Raw genomic sequence first — 18,193 nt, forward strand, 5'->3', positions numbered from 1 at the left:
TTATTCCACCAATCCTTGTATAGTGATGTTTTCCAGAGTTATGGAAGCCTTGGGCAATATATCCTCTGTAAGATGATGAGAACCAGTTTGGTCTAGTGGTTAAGGCACCAGGCTAGAAACCAGGAGACTGTGAGTTCTAGTCCTGCCTTAAGCATGAAAGTTGGCTGGGTGACTTTGGGCCACTTACTTTCTCTCAGCCTAACTCACCTCACAGGGCTGTTGTTGTGGGGAAAATAGGAGGAGGAAGAAATATTAGGTATGTTACTTGCCTTGAGTTATTTATAAAAGTAATAAAGGCGGGATATAAATAAATAAGCCTCCCTATATCTCCGCATGCTCCACCCTCCTATCTGCCAGGAGTCGGAAGGCAGCAAGTGACCAAGGTATCTCTGCTAGGCAAGAATAGGAGGAAGGATATGCCAGAGCCAGGGAGAAGAGAAAAAAAATGGGGAGGGAGGGAAGGCTGGTGATTGAGGTGGTGATGGTGGTAAAGAGACTGAACCATAGGCATCTCAGTTGTGGAGTACCACATGGGGCTCAGTGCTCTCAATATTCCATCAGGTCTTCACGGAATATTGTGAGTTTGTTTTCTTTGGCAGAGGAAGGGGTTGGAGGGTTGTTTTTTTTTCTGACTTAACAGAATTGATTAATTTGATGAATGTTCTAGGTTCTATATAAATGTCATTTGGATATTATTCTTATGTTTAGTTTTTATTGTACTGTTTTATCCAATTTATGGCAGTTGGAATGTATGCCACCTAGGGACATTTGCGACTGGAGCAGCCTACAAGCCCAGCAAAATACTAATGATACATGCATACTACATACATATTTTCTTAGCAATATATTCAGAGTGTCACCTCAAACACAGTATTTTTCAAATAAACAATTCATCTAAGAAATAGTTTATAATCGTGTAGAATTATCAAGTCTAGAGAAATAACATGAGACGTGCATACAGATATGAACTGGGTGACCAAATTATTTTCTCACACCTTACTGCAATGTTGTTTTAAACATAAAATATAACTGTAATCTCCATAAGGATAGGACACAAATGTTAGAAGCCAATCTAAATAAAAGTATCCACATAGCTGAAGATCAGTTCTTTAGATCTTCTTGGAGATTAGCTGCGAGGCAGATGAGGCAATACATATGAAAGCTCAGTTTTTTCACTAATATTCTCATTTCCGAGCGTGGGAGATTTGATTGTCATGTTTCAGAACAATGCTTATTTCTATTTTACATTTGGGAGAATGCTCAGTTTCTTAGCTTTACTTCTTAGCTGTTGGTAAAGCAGCGCTTCCTTACTAAGCAGTATTTAGGGTTACTAGATCCAGGCTGCAAAGATTCGGATGATCACTAGATAGCAGCAAAGAGATACCCCCGAACTCTTTGCTGCCATCTAGGGGTCGCCCTGATTTCTGCAGGCCAGACCTGGCAGCTCTACATCAGCTTGCACTTAAACGCACCAGTATAATTTGGCCGATCAAAGCAACAGGGAGAAAAAAGCCACCTATCCCAACAAACGTGCCCAGACGGGGAGGGGGCGTGGCGAAGCCATTCCGCGCCCGCCGGGTTCCCTAGATGACGTAGAAAGGAGGGGGCGCGTCGTGATGTCAGGGTGTTTCCCGGTGACGTTCTGTTGGACATGCGCACCGGCGCCGCGGCGATTCTAGGTGACGTCACGCCCAGGGGGTGACGTCGTGCCGCTGCCTCCCTGCCTGGAGGACTAGGTGGTTTGGAGAGCTTGTTCTGCTCCGTCCTTCTCCCTTTCGTCCCACCACCCTTTCTTCCGCTACGGGTCGCGTTTGGGGGCGGCCGGGTAGTCAGGAGCGACACGGCTCGCCCTCCCCGTCTCCCTCCTCCTTCCCGTCCCCCCTCCTGGCCCCCTCCTCCTCCTCTCCCTCAGCGCTTCGATCCAAGATGGCGGCGCTGAGCAGCAGCGGCAGCGCCGAGGGGGCATCGCTTTTCAACGGGGACATGGAACCCGAGCCGCCTCCACCCGGGGCCTCCTACGCCGGGGGCACCGGCAGCGCCGGAGGCGACTCTGCCATCCCGGAGGAGGTGAGGGCTGCCGTGCTGTGAGGTGCGCGGGGGGTGAGGCAGGGCAAGGCCGGCCTTGGCATCGCAAAGCGCCGCTTTCTCTCTGCTGGAGAGTCCCGAGAGTGGAAGCCCGGCTGCTGTGCCGCGGCGCTGTGGGGGGTCTGCGGGGGCTTAGGCTGCGGAGCGGCAGTAAGAGGCGTAGCGGGTCGGGGCTGTCTGGGGAAGGATGTTATCCGAAGCCCCGGACGGCTCTGCGAGGGCGACGGGACCAGGAGCAAGATAGAAGGCGCCCAGAGATGCTTAGGGTCGAGATCGGAGCTGCCCATTTGGCCAGAGGAAAAGAGGCTCCGTGGCCTGATTTGCAGAACCTCCGTCGCAAGGGAAACTTGCCTCGGTGTGGAAAACAGTCACCTGCCAATACAGCTTTCTCAGACTAGTGCCTTCCCGTTTTATTGCACTGCAGTTTCCATTAGCTGTCTGCAGGATGACAGGGAGGGTGGAAGCTGTCGTCCAGTTTCTCTGGAGGGCACCAAGTTGGGGAAGGCTGCACTGGTGTTGTCCCGTTGAACTATTGCTACAGGCACAGTTTAAGTGGCCCTTGGTAACCTTGGAAAACCCGGTTGTGAAAAAGCAACATTGAAACCCAAAAAAGTTTCATTCGGGGACTTCCCATCAAAATTTCCAGGCCTAGTAAATATTGCTGAATTGTTTCTTTCACTATACAGTAGAATACTGTATATACTATATACAGTTCTCTGGATCTCTTTTCTCTGAGTCTCTTTTCTTCCCTCTGCATGATTCTTGGTAGTAATTGTTTGCCAAGGATAGATGTAACTGGAGCAATGCTGTCAATAACACTATCCTATCAATTCCCCACCCCCTTTCCCCATAAGTGCTATAGTGACTTCTTTTGGCCCTAACTCATTACCCCAAGAGGGCAAAAAAATGCAAGGAGGGAAGAAGAGATATTTGTGTTTTGTATAGCTGTCTATCTCAAATATACAGTCAGGGGGAGGGGCTGTACTTTAATTTATGGAATAAAAAGGAAGGTTGGATTGCTACCTTTCTGAGTCAGAGGCATTAAAAGTTACTAGTAGATTGCATAAAATATTATTTCACAAACAAGCATATTCATGTGTTCTCTGAATAGCACCTTAGCACAAATGGGGCATACCTCTTGGCATTTGGTTTCTTATTGGCAGAAGATGCAGCAAATTATTCTCAGCACCCAGAACTAGATTCAGTGCAAAAATCTGTATTGTTCTGGGATGCTGTCCTTTTAAAGCAAAAGTTAAAGTTTTATTCATCTGATTTTTTTCACTAACTAAGTTGAACTAACTACCTAGTTCTAAGCTAACATACTAGGGCAGGAATAAAGGAGGAATACTTTTAAATACATGCAAATGTGATCTGCTGAATTATTTTTAGGTACAATTTACCTTTTGCATAACTACTTAGTATGAATTTTCATTTTGAAATATGCATCAGTTATTTTTGTATTGTGCTGCAAATTGGATAGCCTCTGGAAAGAGCCAGTGTAGCTTTTGAATTATATGCAAAATATGTTTGGCAAGAAATTAAGCTTAAATAGAAGGTTTTTTGAATGAATATTTCTCCACAATTACTATACCTATAACTTCATTTCCTTAAGAATAACAGCAACCTCAAGATAAGGGTATAATAAAACAGTACAATATCTCTTTAGATGTGGTACAGTTTCATAGGAATTACTGCAGGGTTTTTTGGAAATTTGATATTTTTTAATGAAAATTTAATAACACAGCAATAACTCTACTGGAATAGGCTAAGGATAGTCTTCATCTAGCATTTTGTTTCTCACAGAAGCTAACTAGATGCCTCTGAGATACTAACAGCAGACATATCTCTCTTCTGCAACTAGTGTTTGGAACCATGTTGCCCCAGCCCAGTGGTCCCACTGAATCTTCAAGGCTAAAAACTGTCGGTAGACCTGTCCTCCTTGAATTTATCCAATCTACTTTTAAAGCCATCCAGATGAGTGGTTATAAACATAGATTGATTATGCCTGTGAACAGAAGTAGTTTGTTCTGTTCAAAATATCTTCCTTTCAGTTTCATTGGATAACCCCTGCTTCTAGTGTTTTAAAAGAGGGAGAAAAACTTTCTCTCCATCCACGTTTCCATGCCATGTATGATTTTATACAATTCAGCCATGACTGCCCTTAGTTGTCTTTTCTCTAAGCTAGAGCTCCAGACTTTCTAGATTTTTCTAGTAAGGAAGATGTTTGAGTTTCTTGATCATTTTGGTTGCCCTCTTCTGCATTTTTTTCAACTTTGTTATATTGTTTTTCAAAACTATTCCATTGTTCTGTATACATGCATTTCAGGGTTGATCGTTTTGTTTTCAGTTCCTTTCCTCATAAACCCTAGCATGGAATTTGCCCTTTTATAGCTGCTGCAAATTGATCAACAGCTTCATTGAGCCATCCAGAACTTTTTTTCCTGGTTTTTAGAGATAGTTCACTTCCCCAGAACATGAATTTGGAGGCTTTTGCCCCAGTGTGCACCATTCTGCACTTCTATAAATTGAATCGTGCTTGCTGTTTGATTGTTTGATTCTGGAGCTCCTGATGATCATTTTGGTTCTAACTATCCTAAATAATTCAGTATCATCTATAAACTAGTTCATTGCTTTCCCATCAGTTAAGATCACTTACAAACTAAAAAGCACTGATCTCAGCACAAATTCTTGAGAAACTCCACTTCTTAATTCCCTCCTTTGAAAAAAACTGCCTATTTCTTCCTGCCCTTTGCCTTTGTTTCAGCCAGTTAGAAATCCATAAAAGAACAAGTCATCTTACATTCTGAGTGCCAAGTTTACTGAACAGCCTTTGATGAGGAACTTTGGCAAAGACTTTCTGAAATGCCAAGTGCGCGATGTTGACAGGATTGTCTGCATCTGTGCCAAATCACCTGCATTCTCAAAAAATTTTAGAAGACAAGATTTAGATTTGCAGACTCCATGCTGATTTCCTTAAGCAAGACTTGTACAGAACCTCTGTGTGCCTAGTTTGTTTGTTTGTTTGTTTGTTTTTTAATGTTAAGCCAACAGGCGTATGATTTTTCATGTCAGTTGGCTAAGGGAAACTATCCATTCATCTTGCTTTTAGAGATAAAATCTATTGACTAGCACAGGGCCTGTTTTGGTAAAACAGTTTATAATTATCCATAAACATTTTCAATATGACCCTGTATCGGTAAGTTGCCTTTTATTTTGCCTTTCAACAAAATTCAGCTAATCTTCTGTTTTGAAGCTCTGGGTGGATTATTTGGATAGTGAATGAAGAGGCATTTCCTTGCATGTGATTCCAGTTGATTTTGCTTTTTCAGTTAAGGATTATGTTATACGTCTGTTTTTTGGCTTGATTAATCAATATGGTGATTAACAGTGAACAACAAGAAATACATGTTTTGAAGAGGATACCTTGGTTGGAGCCTAAAAAATGTTTGCATGTGTATTCTACAACTAGCCTGTGTAACTAAGGATTAATCTGTCTGGATGTACCAGTGATGGAATGTTGTCTGCCTGGTGCTTGATAATCCACTTACTTATGTAGCCCCAATTTTGCAGCAAAACCAGGAGGCTTAACAAGTTTCCAGGGTGCTTCTATTGGTGGCTTTCATTTAGCTTGGTAGGTTAGGAATTATGTACTTTATAGATGATGGTCTCCTTTTTGGAGCCTTTATTAAACAAAATACAGCTGGAAATGAATTGAGCGCAGCCTGGCAGTTATTGAGGGGGCAAGAGCTTTCAGTAAACTATGTCCTAGAATGAATTCCTTCCAGTTGGCACCACCTGAAGAATGACTAAACTGGGTTGTTAATTGAAAATTACATAGCTTGCCAACTCATCTTGAAAGAGATAGTGTAGGATTATTCAGGGAACAAATATAAGGTTACTATTTCATAATAAACCTGCCAAGCACATGATGGAAAAGTGCTTGGCAGGTTTATTATGAAATAGTAACCTTTCCCCCCCAAACTGCAACTATTGAGGGAAAACTGATTTACTGTTACAATTTACCTGTTTACACAACTATAATGGATAGATCTAGTTCTTCATGCCATTAAAAGTAAATGGCTAGTACTTAGCAATTCAAGTCTCCCTTTGTTTCAGTCTCCAAATAACTGAATTTTGTCCAGGATTCAGATTCAGATAGTTAAGAGGCTTCAGATATGGGATAATTGTATAGATTCTGAGCAATATTTAGAACTAAGTATATTTATATTTTTTATATAAATATAAAAAAATTTACAGAACAGCATATTTATATGTTATAAATATAAATGCTCTCTACCTCTTTCAGATTATTTGCTAAAAGGTCATGTTGTCTACTCTGAGTGTTTTAGACGGGGAGAGGTAACAGTCAACTAATAATACAGTAAACCCTTGATTTAACAGGCCTTGTTTTATCAGACTTTGGATGTAATTAAAAAAAATATATGTGTACTATCTTGTGATCATGCCCTTTGTACCCTTCCTATAAATGGTAACTTGTATGGAAATGTAAGAACTACTGATTCAATGAAAATATTATACCTGTTTGGGGAAAGGGTTGTACTCTCCTTGAAAAAGGCAGGTGTTTCTAAATGACTGATAGCAGCAGTGACTTTGCCCAGCTAGTATTTTTGTACCAGTTGCGTTGAGACTGGGGCTTATTTTGTCATGATTTCTTCCAAGTTTATTTGTGGGGTTAAATATAACTTTAAATCTTATTGCCACCATCCGCATATGATGGAATTCTGTTCATTTACAATGCTGCCTTCTCTTTTTGTGTCTCCTAGTAGTGTTGTATTGGGGCGGGGAGCATAACATTGGTTGCTCATTTATTTGACAACTGTTTATAAATAATTAAAGTTTTAATAATAACCTTTGAACAAATAATATGGGATAGAAGTTGTTCCTGTTCAGAGATACAGAAACACCTTATTTACAGAAAATTACTTTACTTTTTCATAAAGGCCTCTTGACCCTTTCCTTTCCTCTCCTCTCCTCTCCTCTCCTCTCCTCTCCTCTCCTCTCCTCTGACAAATGTCAGCTGCTTCTCTTTTCACACCTTCTCTTTTTCTTCTAGTTTTATGCCACAATTTCCTTATTAGGAAGTGTCCAGTTAACTCTTTACCTACTTCAGTAAAATGCAAGTGATCTAACATTTCATCACCGAGAGTACTTGGCATGGTCACACACACATTCTACAAGGACAGTGGAAAGTATACCTGATGTAGAAAATAGTGGACAGAAATATTAAATCAGCTGTGTGGCAGAATGCTACATTTACATATGCACACTGGTTATTCACCTAGAAAAAGAGGATTCTTGGTCTGATAAATTTTTGATACTAAACATAGTACATAAGTGTGATGAATATAAAATACTGATGTCTGCCTCAATCTCAAGGAGAGCAGGTTTTAAAAATGAAGTGTTATGGGCACTGGGAAGTTTTATTGAGGAAAAACTAATACTGTATGTTGCAGTTAAGTGATTCTTCTCCTTGAAAATGGTAAGATACTTATCCCAGTATAGATTGTCACTATTTGCTCATTGTGCAGTTAGCTCTGCACATTATTTCATAGCAAATTTCATAGGGAATTTGGTTTTGAATATGGATTTCTAATTCTTTACAGTGGAGGATTAAAAAATATCCAGTCATAAAGGATCCTAAATGGTAAACTGTTTTTGTTTCTTGCAGCAGAATTGGTATGTATCACAAAATTCTTGAATCTTTAAGCTACCACAAAAGTTGATTGTAACTTGATGACTACAGTGGAGGCAACAAATTTCCATTTTTAATACTTTATTATTCCGCTTCCAATTGCCCTAACTCTTCATGCTCAAATATTTATTCCTGGAATAAATTATGAATCATTAGTGAGCTTATATGTGTGCCTTTTCTTTCATAGAAAGAATGATTTCTGGCTTTTTCTAAATGCCTTGCAATGTAAATGAATTGAAATGGAGGTTATAGCAAAATTCAAGCTAATTATATTTATATATGCTTTTAAACATGTTTGAGACAGATAACAGAATGAATTGCACTGAAGAAAAATAACTATTGCGGTTTTGATCAAATTGCTGGCCACGTTTATGCAAGTCTCTGCTTTAAGGATTTCTTTGTTTCCCTCATTGCCTAGCACAGGGCTTCCCAAACTTTTCCCTTTATTATCCAAAACCACTTATCAGAAAGGCCTTTTTACCCACTGTAGGTAAAACACTTTAAGTCAATTTAAATGTCCCTGTTGCGATTGGGTAATGCATTCGTGTGTTGTTACCCCCAAAAAAATCACCTTTGCCTAATTTTGCGTAATTTATCCAAGTTTGGGAAGCATTGGCCTAGCGTATGGAAAGAGTACAAGTAATCCTCAACTTACGACCATTCGTTCAGCGACTGTTCAAAGTTACGAACTTGCTGAAAAAAGTGACGACCAGTGCCCAAAGTTATGGCTGTTGTAGCACCCCCGCGATCACTTGGCAGGGGTGCTGCAGGGGCACTGCAACTCCCCCCACTGCCTATCTCCCCATCTGTGCCCTTTTGCCCCCCTGCCACTCTGCGCTCCACCACCTCAGCTGACCTTTGCCGTCTTCTTGCTCCTGCTGCTGACAAAACGTGCCCGGCCGGGCTGCTGGGCCGGGCTGGGCTTTGGCTCTGGAGGGGAAAAAAAGCCCAAAGCAGCCCCTGAGCAGCAGTGTGATAAAACACCCCTTTGCACCACACTGTTGGGCAGGCTTTTGCTTCACGCTGCGAAAAAAAAAAAAAGCCAAAAGCCCAGCCCAGGAGCATGGCGCAAAGGGGTGTTTTGGCACGCTGCTGCTCAGGGGCTGATTTGGGCTTTTTTTTTCCACAGCCGAAACCCAGCCCGGCCTGGCACCAGGCCAGGCATGGTTTGTCAGCAGCAGGAGCAAGAAGACAGCGAAGGTCAGCTGGGGCAGTGGGGCACAGGGCAGCAGGGGTTTTGGAGTGCAGTGTGGCAAGGGTGACTGCAGCTAGGACTGGGATGGAGTGGCTGCAGCTTCCCAGGGCGTGGCAAGCAGCCCCAGAACTGCACAGTTCTGGGGCTGCTAGCTGCCCTACAAGGTAGGGTACAGGGCAGCCAGAAGGGCAGAGGTGGGAGGAGATATGCAGGTGGGGGGAGTTTGAGGCAGTCCCTTACCTTACTGAGGCTTGAGGCTGGGAGGGACCAAGCCCAGAATGGCTTGGATTGGGGTGGGTACTCACTTAACGACCCATGATTCTCTGTTAACGATAGAAATTCCAGTCCCAATTGTGGTCGTAAGTCAAGGACTACCTGTGATAAAAACATTGAATCAAAATGAGTAAGTTCTGTAGTCCACACTTGCATAATTAATGGTTCAAGTATTTTTTTTCTTTTCCTGTAACAGCTGCTCCATTTTATAGATGCTCACATTTTCTTACAATGATACTGATGTTTTATTTAATATAGATACTGAAATAACTGCTTACTGAGTTATCATAGTAAGGCTGTCACATAGCATATCCTTGCAATAGAAGTGAGCAATACTAGTTATTGAGGTGAACGGTAAGTGTTTACATTTTCAAACTATTATTGGAAAGCCCCTCCCGCATAACATTTTGTTTGACATATTTTATGGATATATTAAAATCCCTAAATGTGTAACTCTTAAAATTCATAATGATTCTGACAGATAATCGTGCTGGTTGAGAAAGATAGGAGCTGGACTCTTGCAAATTCTGGAAAGCAACATTTGCTTTAGCTTATAGCTTATAGCTATATTTCAGTAAGCCTTCATTTTCACCATTACGTTCAGTATAGCTGTGCGGTGATATGAAGTCCTAGCTCCTAAACTGTGATTTGAAAGGAAGAGCAAATAGTATTCACTGTGGATTTCCAAGAAAGAATAAATATGAATCTCCTTAAAACAGTATTTTTGGCTAGCCTCCTTTCCTTTCAGGTGCAGTCTAAGAAAAGAAGTCAAGGTGATAATAATGTGGCCCCTCCAACCTGAAAATCTTATTACTTTAAAGCCAGTTGCTGGTAAAACATCTGTTATTCAGAATCTAAACTGTAGTAAAAAGCATTCGTCTGTCATATATCACAAAGATCTGGCTGATAGAAAAGAAGGGAATTATTCTCTCCCAGGTCTGGTGGGCTAGAATTGGAATGCAAGGAGATGCAGTGGTATGGTCTATAGGGTTTATAGTCTGTACTTTTAAACCCTGGGACTGCTGTGGTAGCCGTGGTGAATGATTTATGCCAGATACTAGATGAAGGGAGTGCAGACCTGCTAGTTCTCGAGGACCTCTCAGCCTGTACCATACCATTGACCATAGGCCCTTGGGAACTCCCTTTTACCATTCTTCTGGTCCTTCCTGTTCAGCCATGTCCACAGAATGGCACTGGTAGATTATTAATTGACATTAATTGACCATTGAGTTATGGTCTCCCAAAGGGTTCCATCTTATCCCTCATGCTCTTCAACATCTACATGAAGCTGTTGGAGTAGTTTGTTTGATATGCAATGCCATCAGTATGTTGATGACATCAGCTCTACTGTGTTTCCCATTCAGTTCCAAGGAAGCAATTTGTCCACTTGAATGTTGCCTTAGCTCAATAATGCGTTGGAGAAGAGAGGACAAGATTAAATTAAATCTGGATAAGATGGGAGTGCTGTTGACAAATAGGATACTGAACTCGAAGCTCAAGGATGGGTTGTACTCCTCCTGAAAAAGCGAGTTCTCAGTCTGGAAGTGCTCTTTAATTCTCAGCTGACACCAGAATCAGGAGTCAATGGTGGGCTACCATAAAAAGTAAATAAAAGTTGTAGAGTATGCAGTAGGCAACCGTGAGGTTGCTAACCAGTCCAGGGTAGAGGGATCATATAATGCCGTTACAGAAGGATGTGTGCTCCTTGTCAGCGACCAGTCTTTCTGGTAGGAGAAAAGGGCTGCCTCCTGCACTGCACTCAGACTACAGAAGGCACGCCATCAGGACTTTCGTTTGAAGGCCACTCTCAGGATTTTGAAAAATCGGAAAGATTCTTATCTTCCCCCAGGCTTTTTAATTGTTAAAATAATTGACTTTAGTATGATACTTCCATTAATTTTCATCTGTATTTTTAAAACTATATTTTCTTTTTAAATAATTATTAGCCATCTTTAATGCTCACCAGAGCAGAAGGGTAAGATGTTATTCCAATAAATAAATAGATTCTAGAGCTCTACTCTCCACCATTTTGACAGATGGTTAAGTCTCTGCAGTGATTGTGGTGATTGCGTGAACATTCAATGTACTGGTTTTTGTTTTTGTTTTTTTTAGAAGCAAGTACTTAAATTCTTAGGTATTGTCTTTTGGCTAATTGTTACTGTTTTTACATGTATTCTATAAATAGCTTCCTGTACAGTTCCAGAGTAATAATCGTATCAGTGCTGACAGAAGGGTAGAAGTAGGTAGGATAAGATGATTTACATTGTTTCTTACTGTAATCTCTTTGCAACATAGTTACAGATTTATCCATGCTTTGGACCTTCAAATCTGGTTCTAGTTCTGATGATTACATGGACGTATCTATTCAGTTTTCTTGACAACAGAAGAAATCATGGGCCATAGCCGCCTTCTCGGATTATTATTATTATTATTTTACTTATCATTGCAGCCTACAACCCTAGAATATATTGGCAAATCCAGCAATTACTTGTGCTCTTGATCATCTGTGCCACACATTTGCATTATATGCTTTTATGAGTGTGTATTGGCTCTCACTCCCTGCCACTAAATATTTGCTGGATTCATTGTGCTATATAATTGAAGCTTAAAGGGTAGATGAATTATTGAGTAGCTGTTTTAGGTTGCATTACATACAGTATGTAGTGACTATACATAAGTGCACACAGATCATGGCTAACAACATTAGTAAGTGAATTGGACCTCAGGATGTATTTGAGATATTAAGTTTAAAACTTTTTAATATACTTTACCAGGTATATTGAAATATTTCCCATTTTTTCTAGGTGTGGAATATCAAACAGATGATTAAATTAACACAAGAACACATAGAAGCTCTGCTAGACAAGTTTGGAGGAGAACACAATCCACCCTCAATCTATTTGGAAGTAAGTACTGAGTTGCAAATTATTATTACTACTACTACTACTACTATTACTACTACTAAGGTTTTTTTGCTTGTTAAAAGATTACAAAGTACCTATAGACTTATATAGTATTTTTTAATTAAAAATGTAAGCTAGAATCCTAAAGTCAAAACAAGTGGGTATGCATGAGTGGTGAAGCAGAGTCAAAGCCTAACAACAGTCTAAGATTCAGCAAGAGAATTCCAGGCACCAAAGGATATAAGAAAAAATTTGAATATGAATCAGGTTTGGGTCAGTCTGAATCTGCAAGATCAACTATCATAGGGGCCAGCTCTTTCCTACTGTCTGTGCTGAATTCTGGGCGTTTACAGGCTTTGGGACGCTTCTCATGCTTATTCTTCTTGTGAAATGGCACTCTGCTGTCCTGCCAAGGGATTTGATGTTTGAAATGAGTATGTAGAATGGATGATGAAAAAAAACAGGACAAAGGGTTAAGGAAGTAAGAGTGGGATGGAGTAGAGTTAGAAGGAAGAAGGACTTATTTTGACTTTAGTGAGAAAGTTAAATGGAATAAAATTGATAGGTGGGGGATAGGATAATAAGAACAAAATTAAAAATGGTGAGAAAAATAGGAGCTGATGATTGATGTGACTTGGTGCTGGCATGAAGTTGTCCTTGCATAGCAGAGAAGAGTGACAAGGGAACAGAGGTAGAAATAATGGTTGCCTTTGGGCAGCATCTGCTGAGGACAGCAAGATAATGTGGCAGCTGCCATTTTTGACTGAATAGCTGCAACAGGGATTGTGGAGGTGGTCAGGCTGGAGAATGGAGGCCATGGCTTGGAGAGCCTGGTGAAAACCAGTGACAGAAGCAGAAGCTGGGTAGAAAAACAAAGGTGGGTGACATGGCAGACATGGGTGGCCTGGGATGGATATGAGAACAGTGGAGGTGTGCTAGCTGAAAGATGCTCCTGCAGAGTTCCCTCCAGACTGATTTGTAGGTGGTGCCTGGAAGCCATAAGCAGAACATCAAATTTGTTGGCAGCTTTGTGTAGCACAGAGTGGTAGGCAGCAGTATTGCAACCGAAACTCTCCCCACGACCCGAGTTTGATCCCAGGAGAAGCTGGATTCTCAGGTAGCCGGCTCAGGTCGACTCAGCCTTCCATCCTTCCGAGGTCGGTAAAATGAGCACCCAGCTTGCTGGGGAAGGTGACAACTGGGGAGGGCAATGGCAAACCACCCCGCTATAGTCTGCCAAGAAAACGTCATGAAAGCGGCATCCCCCCAAAGGGTCAGACATCACTTGGTGCTTGCACAGGAGACCTTTCACCTTTCAGAGGTCTGGTCAGAAGCAAAAGCAAACTGGATGCAATCTAATACCCCAAGTGAGAATTAATTCCTGGATTGTGAGAGTAGGGGAAGGAATCTCCCTGTGAGAGGTATGGAGGGTTTTTCTTAATAATTAAATTGAAGTTGCAATTGTTGAAATTGAAGAAAAGTAATATACTGTTGTATGACTGGGAACTCTGTTGCTGGGTTTAGTGGGTTCATTAGAGTAGCAAAACTGGTCCACATACTGTGGTCTGAGAATTAAAATGATGAGTATACAAATGCAGAGAGATACAAGTGCAAGATGCATGGGAATGGAGGCCCATATTGATTCAGTGATGTACGGAGGAAGGTATGGCTGAGAGAATTAGGAGAGCACCATGGTTTCAGGCTGCTGCTGGAATGCAGGATAGGATGGCATCCGTCCATGATCTAATATTTGATACGTTTGCAGATCTTGTGTGTATTACTGAGATCTGGCTTCGTAGCAATGGGCGTGTGCCTTGTCATAGATTTGCCTTCCTGGGTTTCAGGTCCTGCAGCAGCCACAATGCTAAGAGCTGGAGAAGTGTTGCTGTGATCATTCAGAAGACCTTAGCAGTGACCAGGAGCACAATTCTGGCAATAACTGGAAGTGAGTGTCATGAGGTTAAGCCAGGGCTGCACATGTTCTGACCACTCTGCTACCTAGCAGTTGTCCTTTAGAAGCTTTTAGACTTCTTTTCTGGGCTGATGCTGAGGTCACTGATGCTTTTAGGAGGATTTCAACCTCCATACCTTAGAGATGGAGTTTGGGTTGGCTTGAGAATTCATGGCTCCGTGGCAACCCTGGACTTGCCCTGGTAATCTCAGTTCCAACTCACAAAGGTGGATACACACTTTAATTAATTTTTGCTCCAGAGCAGATAAAGCTTGATTGGGATGTGGAGGACATTAATTTTTGTCCTTTGCTATGGTCAGATCACTTTCTGGCCAGGCTGCAGATTGTGAGCATCCTGGACCTCTGTGAGGGAAGTGGACCTATTAAGGTGGTTTGCCTCAAAACCTTGATGGATGCTGAGAGTTTTCTGAAGGTCATGACATTAATGTTAGATGTGCTTCTGATAGTCCTCCAAATCATGGTTTAAGGATCTAAAATGTGCATTCTTTCATCCAATTAAATGTGATTCTTGCATGTTCTCTTTAGTGTTTGGTGTTAACTCTATCATCTGAATTGGCAAACCATGATAGAACATATTTCAGACTCTGATTTTTGGTTCTGGTTTTGAAAATAAATTGCTGATGTGGACATTGCCTTTCAGCAAAAGCCATAGTTTCTGCAAAGGAGAAAGAAGAGATGCCTGGAGCACCGTTGGAGGAAGATGAAGAGTGAATCTGATTGAGCATGAGTAAGAACTTATATTAGGGATTACTTGGTCGCGATAAGGGCAGCGAAACATCTTTTTTCTCTGCCCTTATTGCATTTGCTAGTAACTGCCTAGCAGCTCAATTCAGGGAGACCCAGGCCCTGCTGAGGAGGGACTGGTCGCAGGAATATTGTGAGGAATATTCTTGCTATTTGGCAGATAAAGTCGCTCGGATTCACTCAGAGTTGGACTCCTACTGGACGGTGCCTGGGACAAGGCCTTGTGTAGTTATCTGGAGCAAGGTTTATTTTGTGACTCCCAAGGAAATGGGCAGGAGTCTTCAGCCTTTCAGCTAAGCCACCTGCTTGTTAGATCCAGGTCCCTCCTGGATGGTTAAAGCCACCCAGGAGGTTACCTGTGGTTGGGTCTATGTGGTGCTATCAGCTTCTTAGAGGGAGCAGGTGGTCCCCTCAGCCTTGAGGGAGGCTATGGTGCATCCTTGTAGAGAGTAAGGGAGATGACCTGGACAGAAATATGCAGCTACTATTATCTGAGTGAAAAGAGCTGAAACATTCTTTAAGTCCTGGGAGGAAACTCCCTGATTCACTAGGTCATTGTTTCTTAAAGTGTGGTCCAAGGAGCCCTGGGGTCTCCCAAGACTCTCTCCATCATCCATAAAATTAAAATTATTTGCCAGATGTTGAAGATCTTTGCAAAAATTTAAAACAATGTCACTCTTACTATTTTTTATTTGTTAAAAAAATAATGGTTTTTTTCATGAAAAATATTTATGTTACTATCTAATGGGTTTAATATTGTTATTTTTACATGATTCAATAAATATTCTACAAATGCATCAATTTTAATTTTTAATTTGGTAAATATCAATAAATGTAATCCATACAAACAAAAGCTCTTTTGGGGTCCTCCATAATTTTTAAAAGTGAGAAGGGGTCCTGAGAGCAAAAAGTTTAAGAAATACTACAGTAAAGTATAAGGAGGAGGGGAGGTTAAGCATAATTATGCTTGCAAGTTTTTGTTGTTATAGCCTATCTCAGTAAAGTTCTAGTCTTCCTGTGGAGTTGATTTTCTTGTCTGGTCTACCTAATGGGGCTGACAACCCTCTCCTTAAGAAGACATCTCTGGACCCATTATCCAGTTTCCAACCTTCCCTTTCTAGGGAAGGTGGTAGAGAGGATGGTTGGGCTTCAGGTCCAGAAGACCCTAGAGAAAGTGGATTATTTGGACCTGCTTCAGTCAGGTTTCAGGCTGGAATTTAGTATGGAGACAGCATTGGTTATGCTTGTTGATGACCAGGATGGAGGGAGGAGATGCATCCATTCTTGTGTTCCTTGATCTCTCACCAGCTTTTGATACTGTTGACTGTGGTATCCTTATGGAAAGGCTTTGGGAGTAGGGGATGGGATGCTCCATTTTATTTGTTTGTTTGTTTGTTTATCAAATTTTTTATCACTGCCCATCTCCCCCACAAAGGAGGGACTCTTGGCGGTTTACAATACAATTTAAAATTTTAAATGGTTCTCCTCCTTTCTCTCTGGCCAGTTTCAGTTGGTGTTGACAGATGGGGAGAGATTGTGCCCACAGCCCCTCATGTGTAAGTGCCTCAGGGGTCAATGCTCTCTTCCCTTATGTTCAACATTTATCTGAAACTGCTGGGTGAGATCATCTACCAATTTTATGGCCAGGTGTCATCAATATGCAGATGATACCCAGTTGTATATCTCAATCCCTGTCCAGCCAAGCACTGCAGTTGAGCTCCTAACCTCCTGGAAGCAGTGCAGATCTGGATGGGGAGAATGGATGGGGCTCAGTCCTGACTAGACTGAGTGGCCATGTCCTTTTGGACCCTTGAATCCAGAGGCATTCCATTGTTGACTCTCAATGGGGGTATGCCAGCCTTACGAGGTAGACCAGATAGAAACACTACCAGATGAGCTAATTCTACTTTATTGTAAGGTTACATTAACAGAATCTTGCAAGCCTGAAAGTACTTCTCTCCCCCTGTCCCCTTTACAGCCCCAAAACTAGGGAGGGTCTCTTCTGAGCCTCTTGCCCTGCCCACATTCCTGATACAGGCTAAGCTGCTTTTTATCTGACTGTTCCCTTGGTTTCATCTTGTTGCCCTGTCTCCCAAGGTCATTCCTACATACCATTACATGGTGCACTTCCACATTTGAGACTTGAGTGCAATCTGGGGGTCCTCTTGGACTCTCAGTTCCTGCTCATAGAGCAACTAGCATCTCTGGCCAAGGGGGCCTTTGCACAGGTACTTGGGGCTGCCCTTGAAGACCATCTGGAAGCTACAGCTGGTCCAGAATGTGGCAGCATGGGCAGTGTTGGGGCACCCCACTGCTTCATGAGTTGCACTGGTTACTAGTTTCCTTCTGGGCACAATTCAGATTTATCCCCTTTAAAACCCTTCATAGGACCTGGCTATCTGAGGGACCGCCTACTCCAGTTGTCTCTGCCTGTCAGGTATGTGTTGCGATTCCTGCCCTCTGGAATGATCTTACCCTGAGATTCATATGGCTCCCACTCTAATGTAGGTGAAGAAATTATTGAAAACCTGGTTGTTCTCCCCAGGCCTTGGGAATAGGGTGATTGTGGAGCCTGGTTTGGTTTGGTTTGGGTATTTCACATTTCTGGTTGGTGTATTCTTTTATATGTTGGTTGTTAGCTGCCCAGAGTCATTTAGGAGTTGGGGAAGGAAGGAAGGAAGGAGTGTGAATTGGGAAAAGAGAGTATTTGAGTTGGTAGCTTATTCACAATGTTTCAGACAGTAGGGGATGAAAATTATCATTCATTTAATCTGTTTAGCTGGGGTGTATGTTTGACTTGAATCCAAAATATTTTCTGAAAAAGAAATGTACTTGGCCACAAGTATGTATCCCCAAATATTTGTTTGTTTGCACAAGTAATACAAGTAATAAATTTGTTTTATTAATTTGTTAGAAAGCTAAAAAACCTAGACTTTTTGTTGTAGAGTATGAAATTCGGGATTGCAATTTTTACTGCATTTCCCCTTGAGATTTTGCTTCTTGTATTCTCATATTATATATGAATGGTAGATTTCTTTTCTAAACAGAATTGGATTGCAGCTTGCCCCTATGCGTATCACACATGTCTCCTGCATAAATTATGGACTTTGCAGTAAGGCTCTACTGTCAGTGACTAGGAGAGACTGCCATAAAATCTCTACACATCTCTTAATTGTTTATAACAATCCCTACTGGTGCCTGAGGGTTGGTGACATTAGCTCGTGTTTCAGTCTCTTCATTCTAGCAGGGAGGGCATAGAAGAAGCCTTTGGATTTGAGGGAATTATAGTGATATGTTGAAGAGTGGAA

The 18,193-nt window shown here is 41.7% G+C and overlaps 1 protein-coding gene across 2 annotated transcripts in view; it reads left to right on the plus strand.

Moving 5' to 3' along the window:
• The first annotated feature begins 1,717 nt into the window (after positions 1-1,717).
• BRAF (B-Raf proto-oncogene, serine/threonine kinase) overlaps positions 1,718-18,193 on the plus strand; it is a 70,360-nt gene continuing 53,884 nt past the window's right edge. For both annotated transcript variants that reach the window (XM_063308782.1, XM_063308781.1), the window contains exons 1-2: positions 1,718-2,067; positions 12,071-12,172. In XM_063308782.1, the coding sequence (XP_063164852.1) occupies positions 1,927-2,067; positions 12,071-12,172 (243 nt within the window). In that variant the 5' untranslated portion in view covers positions 1,718-1,926. The remainder of the gene's footprint in view (positions 2,068-12,070; positions 12,173-18,193) is intronic.

Source organism: Candoia aspera, chromosome 7, assembly GCF_035149785.1.
Source record: "Candoia aspera isolate rCanAsp1 chromosome 7, rCanAsp1.hap2, whole genome shotgun sequence".
Lineage (NCBI taxonomy): Eukaryota > Metazoa > Chordata > Lepidosauria > Squamata > Boidae > Candoia > Candoia aspera.